Here is a 27824-nt window from a genome sequence, read left to right on the forward strand (position 1 = left end):
CAATAATAAGATGCTGGTTTTTTTGGCTGCACTTTCTTGTGGATTTTTCAGTGGTTAGATGTTGGTTGGGTTAGTACAAACAAATTGGTGATACTTAAGAGGCACACAGAAACAATGTGTCTGTTACAGAAAAACAGCCTTGTTATGTGGTCGAAATTCACAATGTAAGCCAGGTCATGTATTTATACTATGCTCCGTATATTTTGATGAGACATGATCTCCCTGAGTTTGCAAAAGTGGTGAGTTCTCTTGGTTCAGACCTGTTGTGGGTTTACGGGAAAAGCCTCAGTGTGGAGCAGAGCAGAGCTGCTAAGGGATTCAGAGGTTGTAATTTGTCCGGCTTGGGTGTGTCAGTAAGACCAGTACTTACTTTACATAAACATGCCACTGTTGCATGAAAGAACCTTAATCTGTGTGTGTTTTTCATGCATTCCTGCATCTTTCTCCAGGTCTCTCTCCATCCTGTGAGGTGTTACAGTGGGGCTCAGGACAGCCTTCACCACAGCTTTATCAGTCCATTCCTCACCCAGGACTCACCTCTATTCACCCCTTCACTGCTCCTTCTGGGATCAGTAAGCACACATGTCATAAATTGTGTTATTGTGAAGAAAACTAATTCGAAATCTAGTTCTGTTTGTCAGTGTTAGAATAATATGCTGTGACAATACTCAATCTTTTTCTTCCTCACAGCTTATGTTGTGCTCGCTGGAAGAAATGGTTCAACACTCTACTCCTGGAGGTCTGATGTCAATCTGCTCGCCATGATCCTCAGGGCTCCTCCAGCCATTAGCTTCTTCTCTCTCATAGTCCCATCCCTGAACACTACTAAGACCCTGTTGGCTTCCTCTGAGGAGAATAGCTCCACTGTTTATGAATTCACTTCAGTCTCCAATCAGTCTGATTTCATACCCAGGTACCAGAGCTGTTTTCTATAACTGAGAGAAAGACAAGTCCAGCTTGAGGAGAAATATTATACAAATAAATAAACTATGTTGTGTCTACTTTTCTTCATTCAGTTTTGGGGAGTTGCACTTTGCTCCCGGTGACAGTGAGCTTGAGATTGCAGTGAACATCATAGATGATGACATCCCAGAGGAGCAGGAGCACTTCCAGGTCAGCCTGAAGAATCCAAAGGGCGGGGCTGAGATTGGATTCGGTGGTCAGGTGACTGTCATTGTTCCAACCAACGATGATGCCCATGGAGTCATTGGCTTTGCTCAGGTAAGCAGATAAACCTTTTGATATTAGACAGCTTATGCATTTGTCCATCATGTTAAGTATTCATTATGTTTCAGCCATTGTGGTTTTGACTATATCAGAACATTTTCAAGGGTATTTTCTCACCATTACCTCAAAATTGTAATACCAAAAAATATTGTCACTGCCTCTCTGCAGAATTCTATGTCTGTTGAGGTAGAGGAGTTGGAGCAAAATAATCAAATTTCTCTCAGTGTGGAGAGGAAAAGAGGGACGTTTGGCCGACTGACTGTTCACTGGGCTGCCAATGGCAGTCTGGCAGACATTTACCCCACTTCAGGAGTGGTGAGTAAACCTTGCATGCAAATTCCTGTATGTGTGAAAATGAATGCTTAACAAAATAACCAATGGCAAAATAATGATTTGTGTCATACCATAGGTAACATTTTCAGAGGGCCAATCGGTGGCCATCATCTCTCTGACCGTGATAGCAGATGGCGTGCCAGAACTTAGGGAGAGTGTTACAATCACCCTCATGGATGTCACCACTGTGGGGCTGCAGGACCTACGACAGGCTGCAGTAATTGACAAGCAGCGGGCACAGGCTTTTCTCACCATCCTACCAAATGGTTCTCCCTATGGGGTGATTGGATGGCATCTGGACTCCCAGTTTACACTCACACAAGAACCAGAGAGTAAGAATTTCTCTTGCGAGAAATGATCAAATAAGTGGTGGTTTGTCAGAAAATGAGTTTTTTTCTCGATTACAGTACTGTGGAGTCTTACAACAGCTCTCAGCCCCAGAAACAGTTGCTGTAACTTTAGCTGGTTGCTTAATAGAAGCCATTCTTTTTATGGGATGAGGTTTCTAAAGGAGCTGTTATAGTAATCGCACTTTGCAGTTTACTGTAAAGGAGATCTGCAGTGATTTCCAGGATATGAAGTAATTTAGGATTTGTCTTATTCTGTCCATTGGAGGCCTGCCCAATGTGTCAGAGAAATCTGACTAGAAGAGCAACATACCTAAATACCATTGAATGTTATTTTACTGAACTGTGAGATATATTTACCAATTCAGCTTGTTATTGCCATCTTATGTTTTCCCATTGGTTTATGTAACCTCCCTTTTCTTACAACTTGCAGGGGTTCCAGTCAATGTGACTCTGTCTATAGTAAGGGAGCAGGGCTCTTCAGGTGAGGTGGAAATTCATTACCAGACCAGACCGGCCCTGTACCAACCCCCATCCAACCGGGCCACTGCAGGACAGGACTACACCCCAAAAGACAACACCATCATAATGATAAATGGTGCTACTGTGGCTCTTGTCACTGTCACAATCCTACCGGTAAATAATGTGTTGAGTAATAAGTTGATTGAATCTGTGTCAAAAAAAAGAATATATCAGGAAAAAGACTAATATGTAAACTAATATAAGAGTCCATGTTTTCTGATTTACATGTAAAACCAAATAAAAAGAAAGAGTGCGAACAGTAGAAGTATGATTCCCCCATCAAAATGTTTTTAAGGCACTATCTTTCTGCCTATTTCTTATCTTACACCTCCCACACTTACGCCCATTCAAACTGGTTATGCAGCTTGCCACCTGTTGCTTGTCTTCAGGAAAAAACATACACACTGGAATCAGTGTTGTGATAGCCTTGAAAAGCCCAGTGTTGGCCATCACTAAGGAAATAAATAACAAAAGGGGTGGTACAATTTCGGTTCTATGTCAAAAATTGATTGAATTTGGCTTCAGTTTCGATGACAGAAACCAAAAACAGGATCAGCAATTCTTCCATTTTTCCCCCCTCCATCCCTGCCCACACACGCCTCCAAAGGGAGTGAAAAGAGGACACAGCTAGCTTACTGGTTGCCTGAAGCTGCACACTCATCCTGTGTGATTGAAGACAATCAACTGACTGATAGCACTGGTAACACCAAAAGCTTCGATAGTATAACAGTTTCATAACCCTCAGTGCTGAAAAGAAAAAGGCTGAATTGTAAATAAAATTGAATCATGACCATAAAACCAAAACCAGATCCTCCTGTTCCATTCATCCATAAACTATCCTTTCTTTTGCTTTTTCTCTCTGTTTTTCTCACACTTGCAGATATATAAGTGGGCCTGTAGTGATTATTTTAGGGGCTTGTGAAAATGTTTTAATAAAGTACAAATCTTGCAAAATTCTAGATGTGTTGCTGTTACTACATTTAACAGCACTTGTAATCATGGAAATACATTTTGTGACACCACTTGGAAAAAAAAAGACTGTTGGTAAAATAGAAACGTGCATTTTTCCATTTCCCAGTGTAAATGTACATGTGTGTTTTCTCAGGATGACATCCCAGAGCTGGCGGAGAGTTTCCTGGTAAATATCACCGGTGTGGAGCTGGTTAGAGGGTCAGTGGGGGCAGGGCAGCCCAGTGTGAAGAGGCCTGGTATGGAGGTAGCGGAGGTCACCATCCAGGAGAATGATGACCCTCGAGGGATTCTGCAGTTCAACGTGTCTGAGGTGAGCACAGGCCACAGACATGAACAGGGTAGACTTCCCAACTGAAGTGATAGTGACAAAACATTAAGTGTAACTATTATACTTTATATTTAATTGATAATATATTAATAATATTCAACCTGACTAACGCATTATTTCTTTATGTGTTGTCCAGGATATCAGTGGAATCGTGCTGGCATATGAGATACCACCACCAGACAACATCCTTCATCTGTCAGTGGTGAGACTTGCTGGTACAACTGGAAGATTGGTCCTCTACTGGGATGCTGAGCCAGTCACTGCTGATCTTAATGATTTCAGACCCACATCTGGGAACATCACGTTTCAAGATGGACAGGTAAATGGAAAAAGTTCCTTTATTTGAACTGAACCTACCTCTAATATCACATTAAATCATTATCTGAGTCTTTCTTGCAAACTGCTTCCAGGGTTTTAACTTGTGTTTTCTCACCCCTGTCTTTAGAGAGAAGCTACGATTGCAGTTACCATCTTGGATGATGAACTGGTGGAGACATCTGAGACTTTCAGAGTGAATTTATTGCGTGTGATTGGTGGTGCTCGACTGGGAGACTTGACCTCTGTCACTATCAGCATTCCACCCAACGATTCACCTCTTGGACGATTTGGATTTCAGGAGCTGGAGGTAGGTCTAAATTACTTGTACTTACTTACACTTTCTGCATCAATAGATTTGTGATCCTCCTCATCCATCTGTAATCCTTCATATATCACAGTGATCCCTAACTTATCTATATCTCCTTAATCTTTTCCTTTTAGTTTACCATCAGTGAGCCAGAGTTTGTGGATGATCCTGCTGCAGTGGCGACACTGTCAGTGCTACGTAGTCAAGGAGGAGAGGGAGCAGTGACCCTGGGATGGCAGCTGGAAGACGAGGCTTCAGCTGACCTCTCACCTTTAAATGGAACGCTTGTTTTCACTGAGGTACATAAGAAAGAGGTGGTGTCAGTGTCTGACTGCACAATCCTGACACTATTACCTTTATATACTGCAAGTTTTGAAATATGCTACATTTTTGACACTTTCCAGACTGAGTCGATGAAGACGTTTGTGGTCAGAGCACTCGCTGACACTGAACTGGAGGGAGATGAGCATTTCATTGTTCGGCTGTTTCCCTCTGAGAGTGGTGCTGTCATCGACCCCTTAAATGGTCAGTATTTATTAAAGAAGAAGAAATTAACCACATTTGCTTTCATTGATGAAATAATCATGTCCATCCATCCTCTCTGTCTCTACTACCCTTGTTTTTCTTGTAATCCTCCAGGCATGGCCACCATCACTATCAGGGCAGATAAGTCTGCCCTGGGGATTATTGGAATAGCAGAGTCTTCCAGGAAGATCCTCATTGGAGAGCCCCAGGGAGATTACAATGGTAGTGCCATGGTCAGGTGAGTTTAATATCAAACTGTAACACTAACCTGGGAAGACAAATAATAGTAATAAATGTAACTGTCTGTGTTTATTATTTGAGGATTTAATGTCAAAATCCTTGTTTTTATCCCTCAGCCTTGTGCGAGGACCAGGTGTGTTTGGAGAGGTCCAGGTGTACTGGAATATCACTCCTGCTGTGGTTTCTGAGTTTGAAGCCATCTCTGGCAGTGTGACCATGAGAGACAGACAGTCTGCTGCCACCATTTTGCTGAAGGTACTGAGTAATATAGATTGTTCACGAAAAAAATCTAGATTGCAGAAAACATATGTGCAGACCAAATAACATGACAATAATGTCTCTCTATGCGCCTTGTATTAATATGTACCATCATTAATGCCAGGCACTGGATGATGAACTCCCTGAAGAGCACCGTGAGTACCAGCTTACACTGACCTCCACAACCTCTGGACTGGAAATCAGCCCAATGGCCAAGCATGCCAGGATTGTTATGGCAGCCAGTGACAACCCCTACGGCCTGTTCTCCTTCACCCAACACCAGATCATGGCAACAGAGGAGGAGGGAATGGTAAGGTCAACAACATGGGGCTGATATGTTTAAAGATCTGCTTATGATCCCTTGTAGGATCATTAACAGATGAGGTTATGAATACGGAGTCATCTGTCATCTTCTCTCTTTACTGCAGGTCAATGTGACAGTCAGTCGCTCCTTAGGAAGTCTGGGCAGTGTGTGGGTGAGCTACCAGACCTCAGCCCACACAGCGGTCAGCGGAGAGGACTTTGCTTCAGCTTCAGGGCGTCTGCTCTTTACCTCAGGCCAGACCTCACAACAAGTCACACTGCATATACAGGATGACAATCTTCCAGAGGGACCTGAGATGTTCTTCCTCAACATCACTGAAGTGGAGCTAGTCAATGTCAGGTATAGTAACATGTTATGGTGAAACTGAATAAAAACGTTCTTGTTTGAAAGCTGAATTTTAGCTTCTACATGTGGTGAGTGTTATTGCTCAAAAAGGCTGTTGCAAATGGCACTGGAGTCGAGTATGGAGCTAATTTCCTGCACAATCACAGCAGTAATGTTGTGCCAAATATCACGTATCACAACTTTTTTTGATCTTGTTAGACATGCTGTATATGTTTTCTGAAGCAGTATCTATTAGAAATATATTGTGTATTTGTCTCATCTGTACGTTTTGTATTACATGTTTAGTAATGTTTACATTAGTTTATCAATGATGTTTTGTATTTGCAAACCACATAGGTTGTTAGTGAATTGCACCACATGTTTTTGTGGGACATCTGCTCCTTACTGGATGATTTTAGTAATTCATAATGTACAATAGACAGCCTCACGGATTGCTGTCATTGACTCTACATTCTGTGTCTCCCTCTGGTGGTCAGTGGTGTAGACTACACCGTGAGGGAGTCAGGACTCCAGCAGGACCAGCCTCCAGCTATAGGCAACGTCTCTACTCTTGCTGTGGTCATACTAACGAACGACAATGCTGAAGGTATCCTGGAGTTTGGGCAGGACTATTCTAACATCACAGGTAAGAGTAAAAAAAATTTGATACAGAGAAGATTTTAAAAAATGATGTACTATATGTAAACATTTCTTTGCTTTCTTTTTTTCAGTTGAGGAGGATGTGGGCATAGTGTTGATCCCAGTGGTGAGGAGAAAGGGCTCATATGGACTGGTCTCAGCTCAGTTCATTTCCAGAGGCATGGGTGCAACCCCTAACCTCGACTACATCCTGAATAATGGCTCAGTGACGTTTATCCATAGCCAGAATACCAGCCACATCAATGTCACCATTATAGATGACCTAGACAGGTGAGAGGAGAGAACAATAAGCTCTAAGTTGAACTGTAGAGAAAAATACATGAATAGAAGACTACAATGAGTGAAGACGTTATTTAATTCCAATTTAACACTGAAATCATCCCCCCCCAGTGAATATGCAGAGATCTTTGAGGTCCTGCTTGTTGGAGCTACAGGGGGAGCAGTTCTAGGCTCTCAACGAGTTGCCAGGGTAACCATCGCCAAAAGTGACTCTGTAAGTGGGGTGGTCCGTTTCCTCAACGAGAGCTTAATCACTCTGGTCAACCCCAACTCCACTCTAAAGCTCAGTCTTGTTTTGGAGAGAGCAGGAGGCCTTGTGGGTGATGCAACAGTAAGAAAAACAACACCTTCTGCCAGTAAAGAAAGTTCTCCCAGATGATTTTCTTCTTGTACGTCAGCTAATTCAACCTGGTTTTACTTACAGGTTGCTTGGTTCATCCGTGGCCCTAACAGCAGAGACGTTTTGCCTCCATCCAATACAGACATTAGAGAACCTGTGAATGGGTCATTCTTCTTCAGGGATGGAGAGGAAGGTGCACACTCGATTGAGCTGCGGATTCTCCCCCATGGGGAGGTGGAGGTGGAAGAGATGTTTGTGATAGAACTCAGCATTATGTCTGGAGAGTTGGATGTGGATCCGCAAGCTGGGTCCATAACACTGAAGGTACATCATTGTATAATGCCTGTGAGTTTTAATCAATTAAGACTGTTGAACAAGGACCATACAGTTTCTTATCCAAATATGTTGTATATCGTTTTGATGTATTTTCCTCAATTGTCTTTTTAAATTGTGAACTCTAGGGAATATCAATTAACTGGTGTTTGTTTATTCATTTTTATCTGTTTTCGCAAATGAACTCTTCACCTTTTATTTAGTCTAATGGGATGCCATCCTCAGCACCTTACACACCCCTATTCTACCTCAATGTGCTTTCTCTCCCAGATAGAGAAGTTTGGTGACCCAAATGGCATAGTCCAGTTCACTGAGGATGCTCTTCATGAGCGTGTCTACAATGAATCCACGGAAGCAGAGGGCCCATTTAACATTTCTCTTTCAGTTACACGCAGAGAGGGTGTCATGGGTAACATCACGGTAATCCTACATCAACATACATTTATTACTTATCAGTCACATCCAGTATCAGTGATTATACAAACTGAATTCTTTGTGTCCACTTCTAAACCATACTCTCTCTCATACCTCAGGTACATTGGCAGATACAAAGTGACTCAGATATAGCAGGTGACTTTCTAGCCTCTGCTGGCTCTGTAATGATCCTGGAAGGCCAAAGAGAGGCAGAAATTGTCCTTAGCCTGATGCCCGATACAGTGCCAGAGCTGGAGGAGCTCTATATTGTCCGCCTCTCAGCTGTGGAGGGGGGTGCTACGTTGGATGCCAACACAAACCTCATCACAATGCGCATCAGGTATGTTGTGATGTTCTGTTAAACTCAGTATCATGTATCAAATTTCCAGGAAAAAGCCTAAAATGGAATTAACTTGAGATTACTTGTCCTCTCTCAACCATAGGGTTCTTGCCAATGATGAGCCCCATGGTGTCTTTTCCCTGAACCCTGAGCAGCAGTCCATAGTTGTAATAGGCGCTGGGTCTGAGGTCACCAGAGCACTGGTTATGAATGTGACCCGGCTGGCCGGGCTGTTCGGCAACGCCAGTGTGGGCTATAGGATCAGTGGAGGAATTGATGAAATGATGGACATCGAGGAGATACTGGGAGGACAAGCTGAAGGAAGGCTCTTTATGAGAGCGGGAGAGACCTTCAGTTCTATCACTGTGCCCATCAGCAGCCAGGTGAGCAAAGACATAAGTTCAGGAAATGAAGGCTTGAAAAATTCAATAAGATATCCGCCCATACAACATTTGTTTGTTGTACCTGCTTTTCTGTATGTAGGTGTTTTTGTCAGATGGTGAGAGCTTAAGGGCAGAGCTGACTGATGTGAGACTAGTCAGTCTTGTTCTCGGCTCTCCTCCTCGCCTCCTTCATGAGGCCAGCGTTGTTACAGTGACTGTGCCTGAAGAAGCTGCCAGCTCAGAGGTGAGTTGTGGTTGTCTTTTTATATACAGTATATATGATATATAAGTGCTTTGCTTTAAGACATTTCATTAGGGTGTATGTTCCTTGAGGTGATTTGCTCACTGTGTCACTTTACAATTTTTTGTTCACAAAGATTCCTTTCACTGAATGATTAAATTGCATTGATAGAAAATTAATCATTATACATTAGTTTATTCAATTATTTCTTGACCGCTGGGGAACAGACTCGGGCTTACTGCACCATATTCCTCTAATGTAATTTAAAACGTACATAAAACCTTAATAACTGAGTTAGCGCTGAGTCCTTGACTGCTCTGTGAACACTCAAGTACTTCTTGTCTAGCCTATTGAAAGGCCCATGTAACACACTAGGGCTAATACATTTAACTGGATGCTAACAATGACATTTAATGAACAGACCTGCAGAATACTGTAATACATAACTTAAATCCAATGAGAGCACAGTGCTTAACATAATTATAAGAAGGGGTGTATTTATTTAGCTTTATAAACCTGTTTTGATGTTAAAGGAACCATCTTCTCTCACGTATGTTGTGCAGGTTGGATTTGTCTCCCTGGCTCTTCACGTTTCAAGTATTGAAACAGGAACATGTGAGGCAAAAGTGACAAGAGCGGGCCTTTTTGGGGACATCAGGGTGCAGTGGACAGCTGGGTATCCTTCAGGACAGGCTCCACCTGGTCTCGGAGTGGGAACTATCACCCCAAGCTCAGGTAAAACACCCAGAGAGTTAATGATGTCTGGAGTGGTGTAGAATCACACACTCTCTCAAACCACCCTCATTATTTTTTTCAAATGATTTCATGTGAAGCAGTATTTGAACAATAAATGCTTTAATACCTCATTTGTTTCTATTTTGATTTTTTATTTTGTTCATGCCTGTCTGTATCCTCAAAGAAATGTAATTTCCAAATGTGGGATCAGTACAAGACATATTTCCATCTATATGGATGGTATCTTGTGTTCAGAGTGATGCCAAACATTATCTTGGATTAATGAAAGCTTGCATTATTAACTGCAGGTCATTTCCTCCTTTCTTCATATCCAGGCTCACTGAAGATGGCCCATGGAGAGAGGACTAAAAACATATCACTCACAGCTGTTGCTGATGCATCTGTGGCAGCTTCGTATGCTATACACCTCAGTGCTGCAACCTCTAGCAGTTCTGCCTCCAGTACTGTCAAGCTCAGGTAATGGTTTCACAGTGGTCTGGATTTGGAGTCTGAAGGAACACAAACCTGTTACATGTTGCAGTAGTTAGTTTGGTGGTGATCTTTTTTTTATACAGATCATATATGTGTCTTGAAAAAGCAACATCTCTCAAACTCTGTCAGTAATTTCTGTTGCTAGTTATGAGCTAACACCTTAAGATAATGTTAAAAAATATTTCGTTAACATCAAATGTAACCCCTCTCAAATGTCTGTCTTCCTGCACAGGTCAGGATTTACTGTGGCAGAAGTGGAGCCATTGGGAATCTACCAGTTTGCCCCTGATTCCCGGAAGCTCGTCATTGCGGAGGACATCCAGATAATAACACTTTATGTTCAGAGACTGTACGGTTCTCGTAGCAACAGCACCCGCCTGTCCTATACAACAGTAGCAGGCAGTGCAGCAGCAGGAGAAGACTTTATTGCAGTGCCAGATGGCCGTTTGGTCTTTGACTCGCCTCGCCAAACCAACACTTCCTTCCGCCTTTCAATACTTGATGACTCTCTTTCAGAGGCTGATGAGTACTTTCACGTCAACCTTACAGATGTTCAAGTCCTTACTACAGATTTAGCTTGGGCAGAGTCCGTTCCTCGCCTCAACCCTCAGCACAGCGTGGCCAATATCACCATCCTGGCCAGCGATGTGACTGGAGGAGTGCTGAGCATTGGACCTGAATTGGTCCAGATACCTGAGGACAGGGATGAGGACTCCCAGCAGGAGAGGAAGGTGGTTCTGAGGGTGCGCAGATCTGACAGTTCAGCTGGGGATGTGAGGGTTCGAGTCCAAGCATATGGAGGTTTGTGTTTGTCTTGCTGCACTGCTTTATTTCTCCATTGCAGCATTATATTGTAATGTACTGTGTTGCTGTGGTCTTTTACCCAGATGGAAGTACAACACCTCCCCCATTCACTCTGGAACCTGTTAAGAACCTCGCGAAGGAGCAACAGGACTTCCTCTTGGAGTCCACTATAGTTTCCTTTCAGGCTGGTCAGAATGAGGCAGAAGTCATCCTCCTCATTCTGGATGACTCAGAGCCTGAGGGACAGGAAGTATTCTTCATTTACCTCAGTGATCCAGAGGGAGGTGCACAAATCACAGACAGTCCATACCAGGGCTTTGGAGCTTTCACCAAGATCACTATCCTTGGTAAATAATGAGAGAAAGATTTTGTTTGACTGTTATGCTCTGATGTGTTCCAGCAATTAAACATTATGCAAAATATTTATTTTTATTCATTCTGGACTTAATCTTTCTTAATCTTTATTCTTCCCTCTGTCCATACCAGGGAGTGACTTCCATAACGGTATTGTAGGGTTTAGCTTCAATTCCCTGATGGGCCAAGTTCTTGATGAGGATTCAGAGAACAGAACTGCTCTCCTCTTTCTTCAGAGACAGGAAAACAGGTAATAAAATAAGCTTTTGGTTAGAAATTGAGGTTAATAGGTTATAGGTATGAGGTTATTTATGTCCCCAAAAAAGGTTCAATGTTTGACTGCAACCAAATTATTTAATCTGCTCTTCTTTCTTTTGTTCAGAGCCTTTGAGGATTTGCAGGTTTTCTGGAGAGCTACCTTCAGCAAGGCAGCACTAACTCTTGTCAACAATGGGGTCAACCTAACCAGACAGCTGGTGCAGACCTCAGGAACTGTGCTGTGTAGGAGAGGAGAGATAATCTGTGCTCTCACTGTGGAGGTACAGGACGATGAGGTGAGTAAGAGGCAGTGGGCCCTGGTGAAAGCAGTTGCAGCATGTCAGTATCTGTCCCACCTTGTAATCCACTCAATCTTGCATTATAAGTGTAGATCACAAATGAGGTAGAAGAATAATGTTTTTGTCTTTAGATTAATCTTTCATTTGCATTGCGGTAGGAACCAGAATTCCAGGTGTGGTTCTTTGTGGAGATTTATCAGGTGGGTGGTGGAGCTACCATCAACGAGACCACCCGGTTTGCCAACATCACCATGGCAGAGAGCGACGATCCACAAGGAATCATTTACTTTGCTGTAAGCCATAGGCTGCCCATTGCCACTCTGATGACCACAAGACTCAGTCTCCAAGTCCACAGACGAGCAAGCACCGCTTCAGTCATGTCTGTACAATACCGCACAGTGGTAAGAACAAACAGATAACAAGCAATCCAACAAATTATTGTTCAAGTGTTTGAAATAGTATTTTAAATCAGTTAAATATAACACTTTTGAAAGCACTAGCTTTGCCTTGGAGGTGTTGTAGGAAATCTCATATAAAGTCAAAGCCAACATGATTCCAGCCATTCACCAGCTGAAATAAGAGATTTTAATTTTTCTCAGTTGTAACACCTGAACAAGGTTTATTTGTCTCTATCTGACCTGCGTGTCATTGACCCGACTCACCACACGCTTCAGCAGACAAATCTAATGGTAGACTGATCAAATTAGTCTCTTTCATAACACTGTCATTATTTGAACTCGTTAGAAAAACTTGTCATGCTTGCATATTGTATACTGTGAGTACCAGTATTGTGCTGTGCTGCACATTGTGGTCATTTTGTCTTGCAGTAATTTCCTCATCAGACAAAATTGTAAAATTACTGATGAAGCAGGATGAAGGGCATTAGATGTTTACTTGCTCTCCGTTCTTCTTCAGAGCTGTACATTTGAATCATTGAGTGATTTCTCTTCATGCAAAAATGCTGGAAAGATAAACACAAATATTCTTACTTTGCAAAATATACTCCTGATTTAACTTGCACAGGTATGTTCTACCTTAAACCAGCTACACTGCTTATATGGATATGTTAATAATGGTCACAGTTTACTCATGCTGATGACGACCAGTGTTCCCTTCTCTCCAAACCTGTTTGATTTCATTATCAGCCCCATTTTCTCTGAGGCACTATGATTAAGTAGTATTTTACAAGCTTTGTTGCATAATAAAAGCCCTGATATTTTTTTGATTACGTCATGTGTCAATTTCACTAATGTGTGAGTGGGCCCTTCTTCTTGGCAACTGTGATGATGATTCTCACTATTTTCTAAATGTATACAAAGCAAACAACCAGTCAATTAATGGAAAAAATAATCAGCAGATTAACCGTACCCCCCCCCCCCCCCCCCCCCGAGAGATCAAGTTTTCCGACCGCTAGCTTTTAGCAACCTCAGAAAAGACTGCACGATAACAATACACTGCAGTCTATGCCTCCACCAAGAAACTGCCAACAAAAAGCCACTCATAGCCATAAATAATGCTCAGAACAGCAAATAGGGTCCCAGCACATAGTTCGAGATATCAAACATCTGCTAGCTTTGCCGGATTTCTACTGAAAAGACAACACAACTCACCACTCTCCTGCAGCAGCTTGCTCGCTGTGGGAAAGCCCAGACGAGTTGATTTACGACGGAATGTCCCTTTAAGTAATGAATCTGAATTCTTCCTCCACCTGTTCTGCTTTTAGAATGCAGACCACGTGGAGACTGTTCACCAAATGAAAATTGGGCCTTATGTATTCTAGAGAAATTGGATGCACTGATGTTTTTTTTTTTACTTTTTCCAAGTTGCGTGCTCATGTTAACATGTTTTTACATTTTGTGGATTTATGACACATGTTGAGGCAAATCAATGCTGGCTTACAAGACTCCATCCAACACAGATCATTTCTGTTTTTCTTCTAGGAGCTCCCTAGAGAGGAGTCAGTGGGTCCCACAATAATCTGGCCTGCTAAAGCAGGGATGGATTTTCCTAAACAGGAGGGTAGGCTTACCTTCGATGTGGGCCACCGTAATACATCATTGGACATTGTCCTTACACCTGACCTCAGTTCATCTCTTCCCACACCGAAGCGCTTCCAGGTGGAGCTGTACAATTCAACAGGGGGAGCCAGAGTTCACCCTCAGTTTGGGCTGGCTAATGTGACTCTGGTGTCAAATGCAGCAAGTGAAGCTGTGTGGGTCTTACTGGCCCAATTACATCAGCCTCTTGACACAACTATATTGAACCAGGTGCTGCAAGGACTCATTAATAAAGTCGATAAACCTCTAAGTCGTGAGCAGATGGCAGCAGTGCTTGAGGCCCTGGGGAAGGTAAGAGGGTTGAGAACAAAAATATTTGTCTGCATACTAATACCAAAACCTAATTTTAATTACATTCCTCCCTATTTAACGTGGAAGAGCAGATAAAATTGTTCATTTTAGTTTCAGTTTTTTCTGGTAATTGTACTGTATTTATTCTGAAACAAGTCATGTGCTCCAAAACATAATCACATTGTCCTTATGAACATCTTTGGTTATACATATATTTGATTTGATCAGTTTTTCCCAGCTGTTTGTTCAAATAAATTAATTTGGTTTTTTTTGTTTGTTTGGTTTTTTTTATAAATTATTGTAAAATGAGTCAGTAATGAGGGAAACCTGCTTCTGTATGATTTTATTTTTTCACCATTTAAAGCTTTTGAGCCATTGTAGCCCTCTGTGTCAGACAGATCTGCACTCAAGGGCATGCATCACCACTACTCCAACAAATCTAAGGAGCAGTTAGTCATCTGAAAAGGTCTCAGTTGTCACTGCTTTAGTGCTGCTATCACTGTGCTGCTCTGATGTTAGAGTACATACAGTATCGCACTTCCTCTGCCTCTAGACTACCGGAGACTTCACTGTAATTTAACAAGATGGAGCGTGTAGGGACAGAAGAGAGAGCGAGAGAGAGACAGCAGAAATGAGTTACACAACATGAGGAAACAAAGGAGCATTTACAGAGAAGCGAATGAGGCAGTGTAGAAAAAGAGCTTTGGTTCAATAAAAAGGCTGCATAGCAGTGAGGTCTAAACCAAATAAAGTGATAGTCACAGATTCAGGAGGGGTGTAAAGGATAAATACAGCACTGCAAATCAGAAATACAGATATCAAAGGGAGAAACATTCAAACTCTACTTGAGCAGACTGTTTCCCGTGGCATAATTGCCTGACTAATACAGAAACAAATCTTCATTCTCTCTCCCTGCCAGGTGCTTGCAGAGGCAGAGAGGGCTACTTTACAGGAAAGCAGCCGCAATCTGACCTATGACCTTTTATGTGCCTTGGCCAATCCCAGTAGAGTTGACACCAGAGGCCTTAGCCATCTTGCTGAAGTGGCTGAGCGATTTGCATTCAGCATCCTCACACACAGTCAATGTGAGATGTAAGTATCAAATCTCAAAAAGGGAACATTTTATGATGTTGAGCATGATGGATACAACCTTTCTCATACATATTACTTCAGAACAATGTTTTTTTAATTTCTATTTCTGTTTGTTTAATTTCTCCAGAAGGGGTACCATCCTTGAAACATGTCCATATATGACCATTTCTGCCTTCCAGTGGTACCCCACACAGATCAACGGACACAGATTCAGAGGCCGTAATGCAGACTTTTTCCAGCTCCCAGATACTCTGCTGGCAGTACCAGCAGCCTCCACTGCTGACTGTGGCAACCTCAGCCGCATTCAACTAACAGAGTTTAGAACTGAACACTGGTTTCTCACCAATGATACAATCACTGCTCTTAATGGGAAGGTAGGGAACCACTGAGATAATTGGACTGCATATTTGCCTCTGAGTGGGTAATTGTGTTTCATTAAAAACAGCAGGTGGCAGCATTACTCCAGTGTAAACTAGTCATTATTTTTTGTAGCTCACTCCACAGCTGAACTCTCCTCTCTTCTTCTGTTTATATCTACTGTAGGTGTTCTCAGCCAGCCTCCAGAACAGAGGGTCACGACCTCTAGAAGATGGCAATGAGGTGGTGTATCGTATCCACAGCCCTGGTCAGCAAGTTAAACCAGGCAGGTCTATGTGCCTTCTCTGGAACCAGACCACTGCAAGGTAATATAGTACGGATGCACCTGTTCTAATACATGCAAGCTTAAAGCAGCCAATTTAAACTGAAAATGTTTCTATTCTCAATAATACAGCCATGATCACTTTAAGATGACCTGGTAACATCAGCAGTACAAGTCTTGTTTATGCCTACTGTATCCTTTTTTATCTTTCAGTAATTGTCCTTTATCTTAATTAACTTGTTTACAATCTCTCTTTGATACAGTTCATATAAATACACCCAGTTTTCCAAGTAAAGTGCAAAAGACCAAGTAAGGCCTCTCTGTGGCCACAGGGGAAGTTACTTCTCCTCTGTTCCCTATCTGCACATTCAGTCCACCACACTCTGAATCCTCCCACTTGGAGTCAGTTTGTTGAGGACATTCCTGGGGCGTGGAATGGGACTTGGCTAGAACACACTGTTACTAGTTGGGAATTGGCTGGAACAGCCACTTGGACAATGTACCCTCGGAAACAAAAAGGTTGAGATGGAGGGTAAAAAGAGCAGAAAAGTCACTGTCAGGGAAAGGTCAATGTTGCTGCATGATTTTCTTGTTGTGTTTGTTGTTTTTGTGTGATACTTTTGCAACCAAATCCAACATAAACATGATAAAAATGTTGCGTTGCACAACCCCTTTGAATGCTAAAGGTCACGGTGACAACAGATAACATTAACACCTGACAGCAAATTGGACATGATGATACATCCTCTCCTCTCCTCTCCTCTCCTCTGCTCTCCTCCTCTAGCTGGTCATCAGATGGTCGATACTGCAGGGTTGTGAAAGAGAGTGGGAACTATGTGGAATGTGCCTGCTCCCACTTGTCTATCTACACGGCCTACGCAGAGTTTGCCTCTCTTGCATCCTACAATGAGGCCTTCTATGCCTCGGGATTTATCTGCATCTCAGGTAACAAACACACACCATTTATTCTATGTCTTCTCTTTTTTCACACTACCTACCTGTCTTTTCTTTGGCTTTCTTTTTCTTTCATGTTTAAACTTCCACATTCCTCCAACATTGCTATAAAAAGCCACTGCTGATATGTTATATAAATAATTTATTGATTAATCATTAATATTGGTTCTCTCTATATCCATCCCCAGGCTTTGCATTGGCTATTATATCCCATGTGCTGTGCTCCCGTTTCCCCATGTTTGCTGCCAAACTGCTCACTCACATGATGCTGAGCTGCCTTGGAACCCAGGTAATACAGTTCCTCTGCTCAGATCTTGTACAGTACACTGCTCCATTATAAAGGTCACATTGAGCACTCACAGTTCAAAGAATTATGAAGGCTGCGACTTTCATATTCCCACACCATCTGGACTAGGTTCTTTGACATTTCCATCCATTTGTATCTACACATTTTCTATACAGCCTTTAATGTAAATGGATTTGCAAATTGTTTAAGAGGCCTTCATCTCTCATCTCTTTATACTGTATAGATCAGTACCTCACAAGCATTAACACAGCTGTAATGCCTGTATTGCAACACACACCTTAACTTTGAGCAAATACTGACAGAAAAAACACTGATCTACGCACTCAATTATATTAAGATAAATTGAAATGTGCACACACTCTCACACACACACACACACACACACACACACACACATGTGCTACCAACCCTTCTCACTAGCCTCTAGACATGTCACAGGTATTTTCTTGGAAATGTGCATAGGCGTGAACACACATCATCGAATGTCACTGGTTGCGCAGCTTGCGGGCCGACGCGTCCTGACAACGCAACCATGCCCCCCGCACCATCGCCCATTAAAAACGCAAGCTGTCACATAAGCAATGAGCGAGATAGATATGCGGCTGCAGGTCATTCTCTCAGCTGGTCCCACTGGTCTTTGTGTGTATGTGTGCGTGTGTGTGTGCGTGAGCGAGTGCGGGACTGGTAATTTTCCACTGGTCCCCCGTCTCTTTGGATGACAAACACGAGCCCCTACTAAAGCAGACTGTCGTTGGGGGCTAACACCTTGGGCTGGACCAGTTTATGGCCCAGGCAGAGCCCCTGAACCTAAAAGGGTTTTGGATGGAAAATTCCGTCCTGTTCGGATTCCTTGTTGGTACTGTACTGCACGTAAGGCCCTCTTCCTTGGATGCGCACATGTCTGAGATTGTGCTGTAGTTTATAGAATATGTGTCGGTGTGGGTGTTTCTGTGCCATTCTACTCATGGACACTCAATGAAGGCCTGCTTGAATCGCTGACTTAAGGCCTAGCTGAATGGGCTGGTCATGAGATGTACCCACTAAATGGTCTTTTGGTACTGCTGGGAATACTATGGAAGTAATGGTGGGTACACAGTACAGGATGTGCTGAATTTAAATAGACCATTTGACGTCATTCTTTTTGCTTGAGTGTGCGCTATCTCAGATCTGAGGCAGATTGAGAAAATCTGAAAAAACATAACTTCCCTTGTATATAAACACTTGGGTTGCATGATGTTTTCTCTGCCCAGTATTCTGGCTGCCAATAAGTAGGCCAATCAAGAACACTACATGTACCTTCCTGACTGGCTCGCCCTTCATTGTTATAACATGCATGTATAAGGGGATGTGTGCAGTGGACTTAATTTTAAAACATGATAAATTGTCCTAAGATTCAGTGTTTCAGTGCTAGAGAAAATCACCCTCCTCGTGCCTGAAATGTTTTATCCCATATCGGATGTTTTAACAGGGAGGACATATATTTTATAAAATGACAACATAAAATGGCTCTAATAACATTTAGGAAACAGGAAGTTGTGGTTCAGATGTTTACTTTCTGGCAGTGCTCCTGTCAGGTTCTGCCTATTTCGTATTTAAGTAACGTATGTAACTAAATAATATCGTCACACCAAAACTACTTTGCTGGAGGCAGTCTGTATTCTGTCTAACTGAAGCCCAGCTGAGCCAATGGATTCTAAGGCTTATGGATAAGTAAACACATTAACTATCCAGTCTCTCTTCAGGAAAATATCATGTCATGTAGGTAGACAATGAAAGCATCACTATTGAGATAAAAGTATATATTTCTGTGTTTCGATGCATTGAGTACAGAGTAGTGGTGTAACAAATAATGGTGACATGTAAGACTTTGAAGTTCTCCCTGAATGTTGACTGATGGATAATTGAGTCTTGGAAATGGAAGATGAACATTTAGAGTAAGAACTCCTTTTGTGTTACAAGAGTGAATTCCTCGATTAGGCCTCTCAAAAAGCAGCAACAAAACACTAAAACAGGCAAAAGAAATAAAACATTCCATGTATTGTAGAATACAAACAGTTTGTGCCAGTACTCCTCTTGTGAGATTAATTTGAGAAACTGTAGATACTGAAAATATAAAATGCATTGTATTGAATTGAAATTGTTTTGAGATGCCTAAATCAAAATCATCAGGGTTAAATTTCTGTATTAAGGAGGCCAAAGATCTTGCTACTTTGTCAGACAAGACAGAAATGTCTCCTGAACTTGTGGGTCACAGCCATGCTCGTGCCTCACCATTGATTTGAACTGTCAGGTCCAGATCCCACCACCTCTAACAGAGAGAGCTCTCCATCTGTGGTGGCTGGGCTGTAATTAGTCACTGACGCTGCCCTCTGTGGGGAGAAAATTAAAGCTGCGGGTTGATTTATTTCTCCCTGCAACAGCTACAGTCAGCTAGAGAGAACTGGAATAAAATCCCATCCCTTGGTGAGTCTGAAAGCTGAGAGCAGGAGGAGATAGTGGAGGCTTGTGGTTCAATTTATTTAGTTTTTAATTGTTTTTCTGTCTCAGTATCTTGACTGCCATCATTTGGACATATGTAGTACTGAGTTAGAAAATGTTACACCAAGGGTTGTATGTTTAGTTTTTAAAGAAAGGAAGGCAGCAAGAGTATAAGCAAGAGAGTAAAAACCACCTGTTGCTTTGCGTATTCTCTACAAAGCTCCACTCCTGCTGGTTTTTGTAGGCATTATATAATTTGACATCCTGGGATTTGCTTCTCTTGTCAAAAAATAAATTACAAGATGAAGAGCCACCGTAACAATAGCTCTATTGTCAGGGACCCACTGATAGAAGGTCACAGAGGTGTGAGGGACATGTTTTGTCTCATCTTCAATGTTCCCTGGCAACTGTAGCAGTATCACCAAAAAATGAAAAAAAAAAAAAAAAAAAGGAATTATGTTCTCACATCACTTGGTAGTGCCACAACGCATATGACAAGTTGGTCATTTTAGTTCCATCATAACTGTTGCCTTAACTTTTGATGTCAACATGATGTGAGTTTTTAGCTCAGTCCGTCAAATGTTTTAAATAGCTAGTGCAGCATGATGTGCGTGTCTCGTAGCTAATATGTATCCAAAAGTGTAACTGTCTTAAACTTCTGAGATTTCTAATTGAAACAATGTATGCACATTGTAACTCCATACAACCCAGATTCCAGTCAAGTTGTGACTGTGTGCAAAATGAAACAAAAATGCAGTTATTCGCGAACAAACTTTCTTTCGTGTTCCCAAGCCCATGTAGTGATATTCTTTACACAATCATGTTTCCACAAAAATCTGAAGTTGAGGTAAAACACAAAATATGATGAATGAATGTTTTATGCCTGTCATATACAGCATCTCAACTTTTTTGTATTAAAGTTGAATTTTCTGTAGATAACTTTAGACATGTATTTTAGATACAGAAGCGTTTATAAACCTGATCTCGTTTTAGCATCAAGACACCCACATGGCGACAGAGAGCACCCTCTGACATCGCTATAGACGTCAGACCTCCTACTGAGAGGTATAATGATTTGTCCCTTCCACCACCTCAAGGGAGAGTCCTCTCACTAGGAACGACTGCTGCTTTTTGTGTGTGTTTCTGTGTGTGTGTGTGTCAGAGCTTGTGTGGTGATAGGGTCCGGCTCTAGGCAGCAGTTTATCCTCCCCTCAGCAAGACAACTGAAGATTGTCTGTGTTGAGTGGAAATTTACCAGTGCATATGTACAATGTAAGTGAGCCTCACCTGATCGTAAGTGTGTGTATGTTGGTGTGGGATTTTGTGCTTGTCTAGTGAGTATGCAAGTGCAATCTGTATATGTGCAAATGTGCATGGATGTCTTGATGGGTTATCCCCTTCTGTTGTCAACATTGCATCATTGAAGAAATTATTTTATGAATTGCATTATCTTTTTAAGAAGATATTTGTTAACGAAGTGTGGTGGTCCCAGAACATCACAGTCCTTACCTCTGTGTTTCTAGAACATTATATGCCCATCAGAATTAAACACATTGCACAGATTTTCTCCAAAATACAATGGAACAACTACATAGATACATTCTGATTTTGATAGTTGTATGTGGTACTTAATGTAAAAAGAAAAACACACTCAGAGATCACTATCTATCAAGGCTACAGATCACTGTCGCATTCATCTGCATTTCACTATACATAAATCAGTGACAATAAGAGACATCAGGGTCACAGAATTGATGGATATTCTAGTTAGAGTCCTCCTTTACAACACAATGATGGTTTCATATCTCTTTTTATTTACACCCCTTCTCGTTTCTTTTCTCATCTTTTTTGCTGCCCTGCAGGCGCTTCATCATCCCACTTTGACTCAACCTTTCCCACAAAATAATATAAAAATTAGGGGCCTTAAGCCATGGCCAAATAGATTCCCGAAACAGAATGAAGTAACATTTCCTGTAAGGACATGATATAATAACTAACTGGCAGTCCTTCCAGGGAAAGGTGTAGAATTTTAGTTCTAGTTCTGTTTTAGTTCTGCTGTAGCACTGTGTGCCAATAACTGAAGTGTCAATTTACAAACTCTAAAATTTACATCATTGACAGTTAGTAAAATTACAGACTCTAAAGTAAATGTAGGCCAGTCATTTTAACAGCATATGAATCTGTTGAAAGTCATGAAACATTTATATTTAAAGGTTCCCAAGCCCAGTACTTTTAGGTTCTTGTTTAGTAATAACATGATTGACAGAACTCTCTGCTCAGCCTGTTCAAAGACAGTTGGGGTTTGGGTGTTTGTGTTTGAACACGCATCTTCAGGTGTCGGTGTGGGAAAGGAAAATCGTCTCCATCTCTATTGCAAACAAACCACAATTTGATTTCTCACCCATTGTAATTAAACAGCCCTCCACATCCCAGACAGCCTTTCCCACACACCCAGTGAAGTGTTTACCCCAGTGGTCCCACTGCTTTATTCCAGTATCTGGGAGGTGTTTAGGTGATTCTTAGTTCTGGTTATAGAGGATTTCCTGTTAGCTCTGGGACAGGATCCAGCATTCAGACGTCTGCGCCCCAATCCACAAACACACACACGTGTAAACACTAACTTCTGTCCCTCCCATACACCACCCACACAACTCCTGACGTCCCGTCTCTGAGCAGAACAAAGACACAGTCTGATTGCTGTTGGGATCCCTTAAAGTTCCTGTTTGTCGTCAGTGTGCATGTGTACGTGGTATGGGGGGGGGTTTATGACTTGGATGAACGTGCATGCAGTTTCTCAGCTCTCCAAGAATTGCATAATCCAAAGCGTCCTTGTCAGTAGACAGTAAGCTCAGCACAAGTCTTTGTAGATGAAGTGAGTCACTTTTCCTGAGGAAGATCATCTCTTTCCATCACAACCAATCAATCCTTAAATTCATAAACAGAGAGAGGTTTTCTGATCCTGTGGCCCTTTTTAGATAGAAAAGGCAGCACACTGGCAGCCCAAAACAGACTCCCAGTTTGCCACCCTCTGTCTAAAACTGCGGACCGAGCCACAAAAAAAGACGGCCAAATTGGTGGCCTGCTGTCCAGTATAAAAACGGCAGGTGCTTGTGTGTCAACTTCCTTGATTTACATCAGAGAAAAGGCCTTCATCTTATCATATTCAGTGCTCATTGTTGCGAGTGTATGGGAACAAAATGAGAACACAGAAAAAATTGTGTTTACATATGCCTTCTTCTGTCCATTTTCAATCTGTTTCAGTGTTTCACAGATACTTCAAATATGTGCAAAAATATATTTTTTTACAGTTCTTTCATTATTCTTGAATAATCAGTAAGATAAAGTACACGGCTTACTCTTGTCAAGATTTAATACAATTCTAAGCTCTTTACTGTCTGTCAGCCCGGGCTAATGGCAGGCAAGTGATGGGATGGTATAAAGTATCAGCAGTCAGGGCCTGTGTTACTGTGTGAGTGTGTGTAGACAGGACAGGGGAGAGGTGAAGACGGCCTCTTGGGAGACTCACATTACGCTCTACTGGCAGGTCCAACGCCTTGTGCCTAGTGTTGCCCTGACCCCTCTTCTCTTCATCTGATCTGTCTCTGTTCAAGTCAGCAGCATCCGTCCTCTCACTGTTCATTCTGACCTTGCCTCTTTTGCCTGATACTGTAAAATGAGATTAAACCATCAAACTAATAGCTCATTCTTTGTGAGAAAGTCGTCGTCCATGTCTTCATTTTCCTGTTTACTTTCATATGTCTTGGCTTCTTCATGCTCCTCTCTCCTAACCTTTATTTCAGTACATTATTATTCTGGCTGCTGCTGGTCTTAGCCACAAGCCATGACATTAGGAGCCGCAAAAAGACTGTTTCAGTCTGTCTCTACCCCCTCTTCTCCCTCTATCATTGCGAAAGTGGCTGGTCACATCCTGTGTGACTCATCAGTTTGAGCAATGACGATATTTTCACATGTTGCTTTTCTGTAAACTGATTACAGACACTTGACTTGCTCTCAGATACTCACCATGTCTACCAGAACCACTTTTATAAAGTATAATAACATCATCAAAATTGAATCAGTGCCAGTCCTTAAAGATTCCCTGTGGAGTTTTCTTCTTTCTTACAGGAGCACATTGTAGCCCAATCCCCTTGCCCCTCCCTCTTAGCCCTACCCATCTGCTTTGCACGATCATGCCTAGGGGTAGGTGTCCCAATGGGACAGAGGATTGTAATGACACAAAAAACTAAACAAACCAGGATAATATGAGGACACAGGCAGTGAACGCAGGAAAAACACGAGAATAGAGAAAATGCAGGACTGACGTGAGGGAAAAAACTGACACAGACTGACAGAGAGGGGGAAAGACTCAGACTTAAGAGACAGGTGAAACTAATAGGACAATCAAACAAGTTGGAAAAGTGGAAAAAAAAAATACAGGATATGGAAAGTAAAAGATGACACATTAGTGTCATGCTTGCAGTGTTTGGTTTGTAGACCGTTAACTAAATAGGTCATCTGATTTGACAAAAATCAGTCAGTAGACATAATCAGCAGACTACATCAATAGTTTTTTTGTCTGTAGAAGACAAGCTTCTATCTAATCATATGTTATTAACTTCACAAAATGATTACACAGTACCAAACCCTAAAATCTACACCATGGAAATTAAGGTTCAGCTCATTTCTCTTTCTCACTTACAACTCAACTAAACGTGAGATATGCTTTATTCCATAACATTCATGATGATTTGAAGCAGTGTTTTACTAATGTGTGTCATCAAGTCTCAAACACATTCCCAAACACTCTACACAACTCTAAACAGATTTAATCGTAGTAGAAATGTAATCACTGTCTGTAGCCCTCACCCACAGGCTGTTGCACAGATACCTAAAAGGCAGCAGTTGTTCATGTTTTTTAGTTGTTCATCTACCAGAGTGGCCAGACATTAGTCATGTCTGGATTGTATCCAGGGTTGAGCATTAGAAAAACACATGCACAATATGATAATTGTGCCATCCTTTTCAGTCCAGAACACGTTTCCTTTGCAAACTATTGACCAAGAGTATGGTAAACTGGTAACTGTATGTGCAGTCATTAACTTACTTTGCTTAATATTATAATTGATTATGAGGACATAATTTACCTGTGCAGTATTTATAATGTGCAGTTAATGTGATTTTGCATCAGTTTCAAGCAGTTATGGTTAAATTGCATTAGTTGTGTTGGTTTTTTAACAATTCGTCATGTAGTGACCGACTCCGCCCTTTCTGGACTCTGGAAGTTAAACTCTCATTTTTGCCAGAAGCATGTTGTCCTAACAACTGGTGTCCGTAGAAATACTTCCACGAACTTTCCCCTATTTCCAGATAAAACACAGTAAACAGGAGGCCACAGTAGCTATCCTCCTTCAATAGGGTTCTTCACAGCACACATCCATGAGCAAATCTTACAAGCTATCAGTGCCAAAGCAATTATATATACAGAAGTATGGACATTCTATTCATTTACTTTTTTATTAAACTAGTGCAGTTATCTGGTAATGTGAGGGATTTACAGATCCACTTGTAAATCTCCTGAACTTCTCACAGACTAATCAGGTCCGCCCTGATAATATCAGACACGTTTGAAATTTACAATTTAAAATCTGGATGATTATGTTGGTACCTTCTGAGCCTAACCACAGCAACCAATGAGAGAGGCATTGCAGAGCAGGTGATCATGCTGTCAATCAATGGTAAACAGCCATGCCCCAGCTACATAATCAGATTATACAGATATTGTGTCCTTATGGCACCAAATTCAACACTGTACACATCAGCAACAAACCAAGTGTGAAGTAGACCAGATGAATGTTTCTGAAGAATGTCCTGCTTTATAGTTCAATAGCAAGTCACAGTATTAAGTCAGAATCCAAAAAGGATATGGATAGATATTCTGCTTGAATATGTGCATTTTTTATTTGTATAAAATATATGTTTCAAATACTCACTCTGCACTGTGCACTTATAGAATCTATGAAATAACTAAATCTATATCCAATAGATATGACCTCATTCTTTTCTTCAGGCTGTAACACATTGACATTGATTCACTACCTGCTTCAGTAGATAAATGACATTAAATAGATCGATGGGCGCAAAATTACTTGTGGCCAGTCAAGTCAGATCAAGGGCTTCTATAATTTATCAGTTGCTGGCAACCCGAACTTATTTCATCATGATGGGTTCATTATTTAAGAATTTAAGGCAATTGTTAAGTAAATGAACTGGCATGAATAAATCAGTTTAAAAATGTAACAGTGTTGATCTACTTAGTGTTGTACTCCATAAACTCTCAATGCAGCAGCAGGCACCTTTTACCTAATTTTGTGGAGTCACTGAGTTTGTCATCAAGGGCTTTATCAAACAGGCTGCTGACACACTGAATGATAAAAAAAGTGGAAGCCCACATTTGTCAAAGTCCTCGCTATCCTGCTCTATTTTTGGATTTCGACAGCCTGTCTTGGCAGAGCTTTTGTGTGTAGAGCGGCAGTTTAGAGAAGTGAAAAGGTGCTGTACCTTGAAACTATTGAGGTCAGTGGTGTTGCCATACTAGCATGATGTTTGCACTAGGTTTCTAGGTTAGATTTACCGGGATGTTTCCCAATTGCTGTAACATACATACAACACGACCGTTTCACATGAATGCTGTCTGGTTCCACATCTGTTGCACAGTATTTTAGCCATTTTATATTTTCATCAAGTCATTTTTGGTGAAGTTTCTTTCAGAAGCCATTTGAGGTTTTCTCATGTCTGGCTACAACATTAGAGCAAGGGAGAGCGGAAGAGATTGAGTCAGCCCTGTGATGCCAGCTTAATTGCCTGAAACAGAATGAGAGTTGCCTAACTTCCTCTAAGAGTCAGGAAATGTTGAATGGAGGAAGGAAATTGCGAATGGTAATCAAATTAAACTGTATCTATAATAAGGTCTGTTGTCTTGCAGATTGTAATCAGTTTGTCAGTTTGTTTTTAGCTTTGCTTGAATCTTGAAACTCATTTTTATCCTTAGTATAATTCAATAATTTTGAGCAGCAGGAGTAGAAGACTATTAAGACAGTAGGTGCTCTGCAGATTTCAAGTGCATTAGCCCACAAACACAAGATATCTTAGCTATTAAATAATTTAGAAATACACAGATAAACACTTACATATAGATATGCGCAGACATATAAATACATATATAAAAACACAAATGCTGTTCACAAACCAGCTCCATGATTCCTCATAATTAGGAAACACATGCATATGCCTGCATTAATGAAGGCACAAACAGATAAACAATCACAGATGGCTGTATGTGCATGAACCCACTCGTTCAATCCACTCCACCCTATACACACATACAGAGAGAATACATACTGAAGCATCACAAGCACAACGCCAAGCCTACAGCTCTGGGTCACTTTGACCTGCAGGGGTCACTGTAGCTCCACAGCTAAAGCCAAGTTCAACAGCAGCTGTGAATGAAGCATCTGATCAATGACTCCCCTGAGCTCTTATTTTTATGACTAGACATTTTTTGGAACACGCTAAGACATTACTGCACTGAAATCCAGACGAAGACAGTTCGAGTGAAATCTTCCATCTTTTATAACTTGAATACATTTAACTGCAGAGATGTTTAAGCCGTAAAGAGGAGGCCAACTGAGACATTATACGTGCATGATAGTACAGCTGTGGCTCTGATTAAGTCTAAATTACACACTGAGGTACCACAGCACAGTGTAGAGGCAAATGAAGCATACAGACTTTAACTTCATCGGGCTCTTGACAAATTGATTGGCCTTACAGTCACAGTCACCCATTGACTGACACAGCTCTGCTGCAGATGAGCCAGCTTACGCAGAAGGGATCTCTCCTCGGTCGATGGCCTGTTGGATAGCAGTGGATAAGGCTGCTTTACTGGGTCTGTGTAGGTTTCTGTAGGCTTCCTGCTCAATATAATTAGACTTGCTCTTATTCTGCGGATGAATGGCTGAAGCATGAAAGTACTACCGATATGGTAGTA

The 27824-nt window shown here is 41.6% G+C and overlaps 1 protein-coding gene across 2 annotated transcripts in view; it reads left to right on the forward strand.

The window, feature by feature from the left end:
* Positions 1 to 27824, forward strand: part of adgrv1 (adhesion G protein-coupled receptor V1) — a 116458-nt gene that overhangs the window by 47040 nt on the left and 41594 nt on the right. For both annotated transcript variants that reach the window (XM_037097364.1, XM_037097365.1), the window contains 36 exons: positions 450 to 572; positions 691 to 913; positions 1017 to 1221; positions 1396 to 1542; positions 1637 to 1892; positions 2341 to 2543; positions 3535 to 3711; positions 3866 to 4048; positions 4175 to 4354; positions 4489 to 4653; positions 4759 to 4879; positions 4994 to 5117; positions 5236 to 5374; positions 5502 to 5687; positions 5806 to 6041; positions 6524 to 6672; positions 6758 to 6956; positions 7077 to 7296; positions 7390 to 7629; positions 7909 to 8058; positions 8172 to 8392; positions 8496 to 8775; positions 8876 to 9019; positions 9580 to 9751; positions 10087 to 10228; positions 10476 to 11044; positions 11131 to 11394; positions 11534 to 11651; positions 11784 to 11955; positions 12117 to 12359; positions 13899 to 14306; positions 15226 to 15398; positions 15526 to 15772; positions 15942 to 16081; positions 16823 to 16983; positions 17181 to 17281. In XM_037097364.1, the coding sequence (XP_036953259.1) occupies positions 450 to 572; positions 691 to 913; positions 1017 to 1221; positions 1396 to 1542; positions 1637 to 1892; positions 2341 to 2543; positions 3535 to 3711; positions 3866 to 4048; positions 4175 to 4354; positions 4489 to 4653; positions 4759 to 4879; positions 4994 to 5117; positions 5236 to 5374; positions 5502 to 5687; positions 5806 to 6041; positions 6524 to 6672; positions 6758 to 6956; positions 7077 to 7296; positions 7390 to 7629; positions 7909 to 8058; positions 8172 to 8392; positions 8496 to 8775; positions 8876 to 9019; positions 9580 to 9751; positions 10087 to 10228; positions 10476 to 11044; positions 11131 to 11394; positions 11534 to 11651; positions 11784 to 11955; positions 12117 to 12359; positions 13899 to 14306; positions 15226 to 15398; positions 15526 to 15772; positions 15942 to 16081; positions 16823 to 16983; positions 17181 to 17281 (7181 nt within the window). The remainder of the gene's footprint in view (positions 1 to 449; positions 573 to 690; positions 914 to 1016; positions 1222 to 1395; positions 1543 to 1636; positions 1893 to 2340; positions 2544 to 3534; positions 3712 to 3865; positions 4049 to 4174; positions 4355 to 4488; positions 4654 to 4758; positions 4880 to 4993; positions 5118 to 5235; positions 5375 to 5501; positions 5688 to 5805; positions 6042 to 6523; positions 6673 to 6757; positions 6957 to 7076; positions 7297 to 7389; positions 7630 to 7908; positions 8059 to 8171; positions 8393 to 8495; positions 8776 to 8875; positions 9020 to 9579; positions 9752 to 10086; positions 10229 to 10475; positions 11045 to 11130; positions 11395 to 11533; positions 11652 to 11783; positions 11956 to 12116; positions 12360 to 13898; positions 14307 to 15225; positions 15399 to 15525; positions 15773 to 15941; positions 16082 to 16822; positions 16984 to 17180; positions 17282 to 27824) is intronic.

This window comes from Acanthopagrus latus, chromosome 5 (assembly GCF_904848185.1).
Source record: "Acanthopagrus latus isolate v.2019 chromosome 5, fAcaLat1.1, whole genome shotgun sequence".
Lineage (NCBI taxonomy): Eukaryota > Metazoa > Chordata > Actinopteri > Spariformes > Sparidae > Acanthopagrus > Acanthopagrus latus.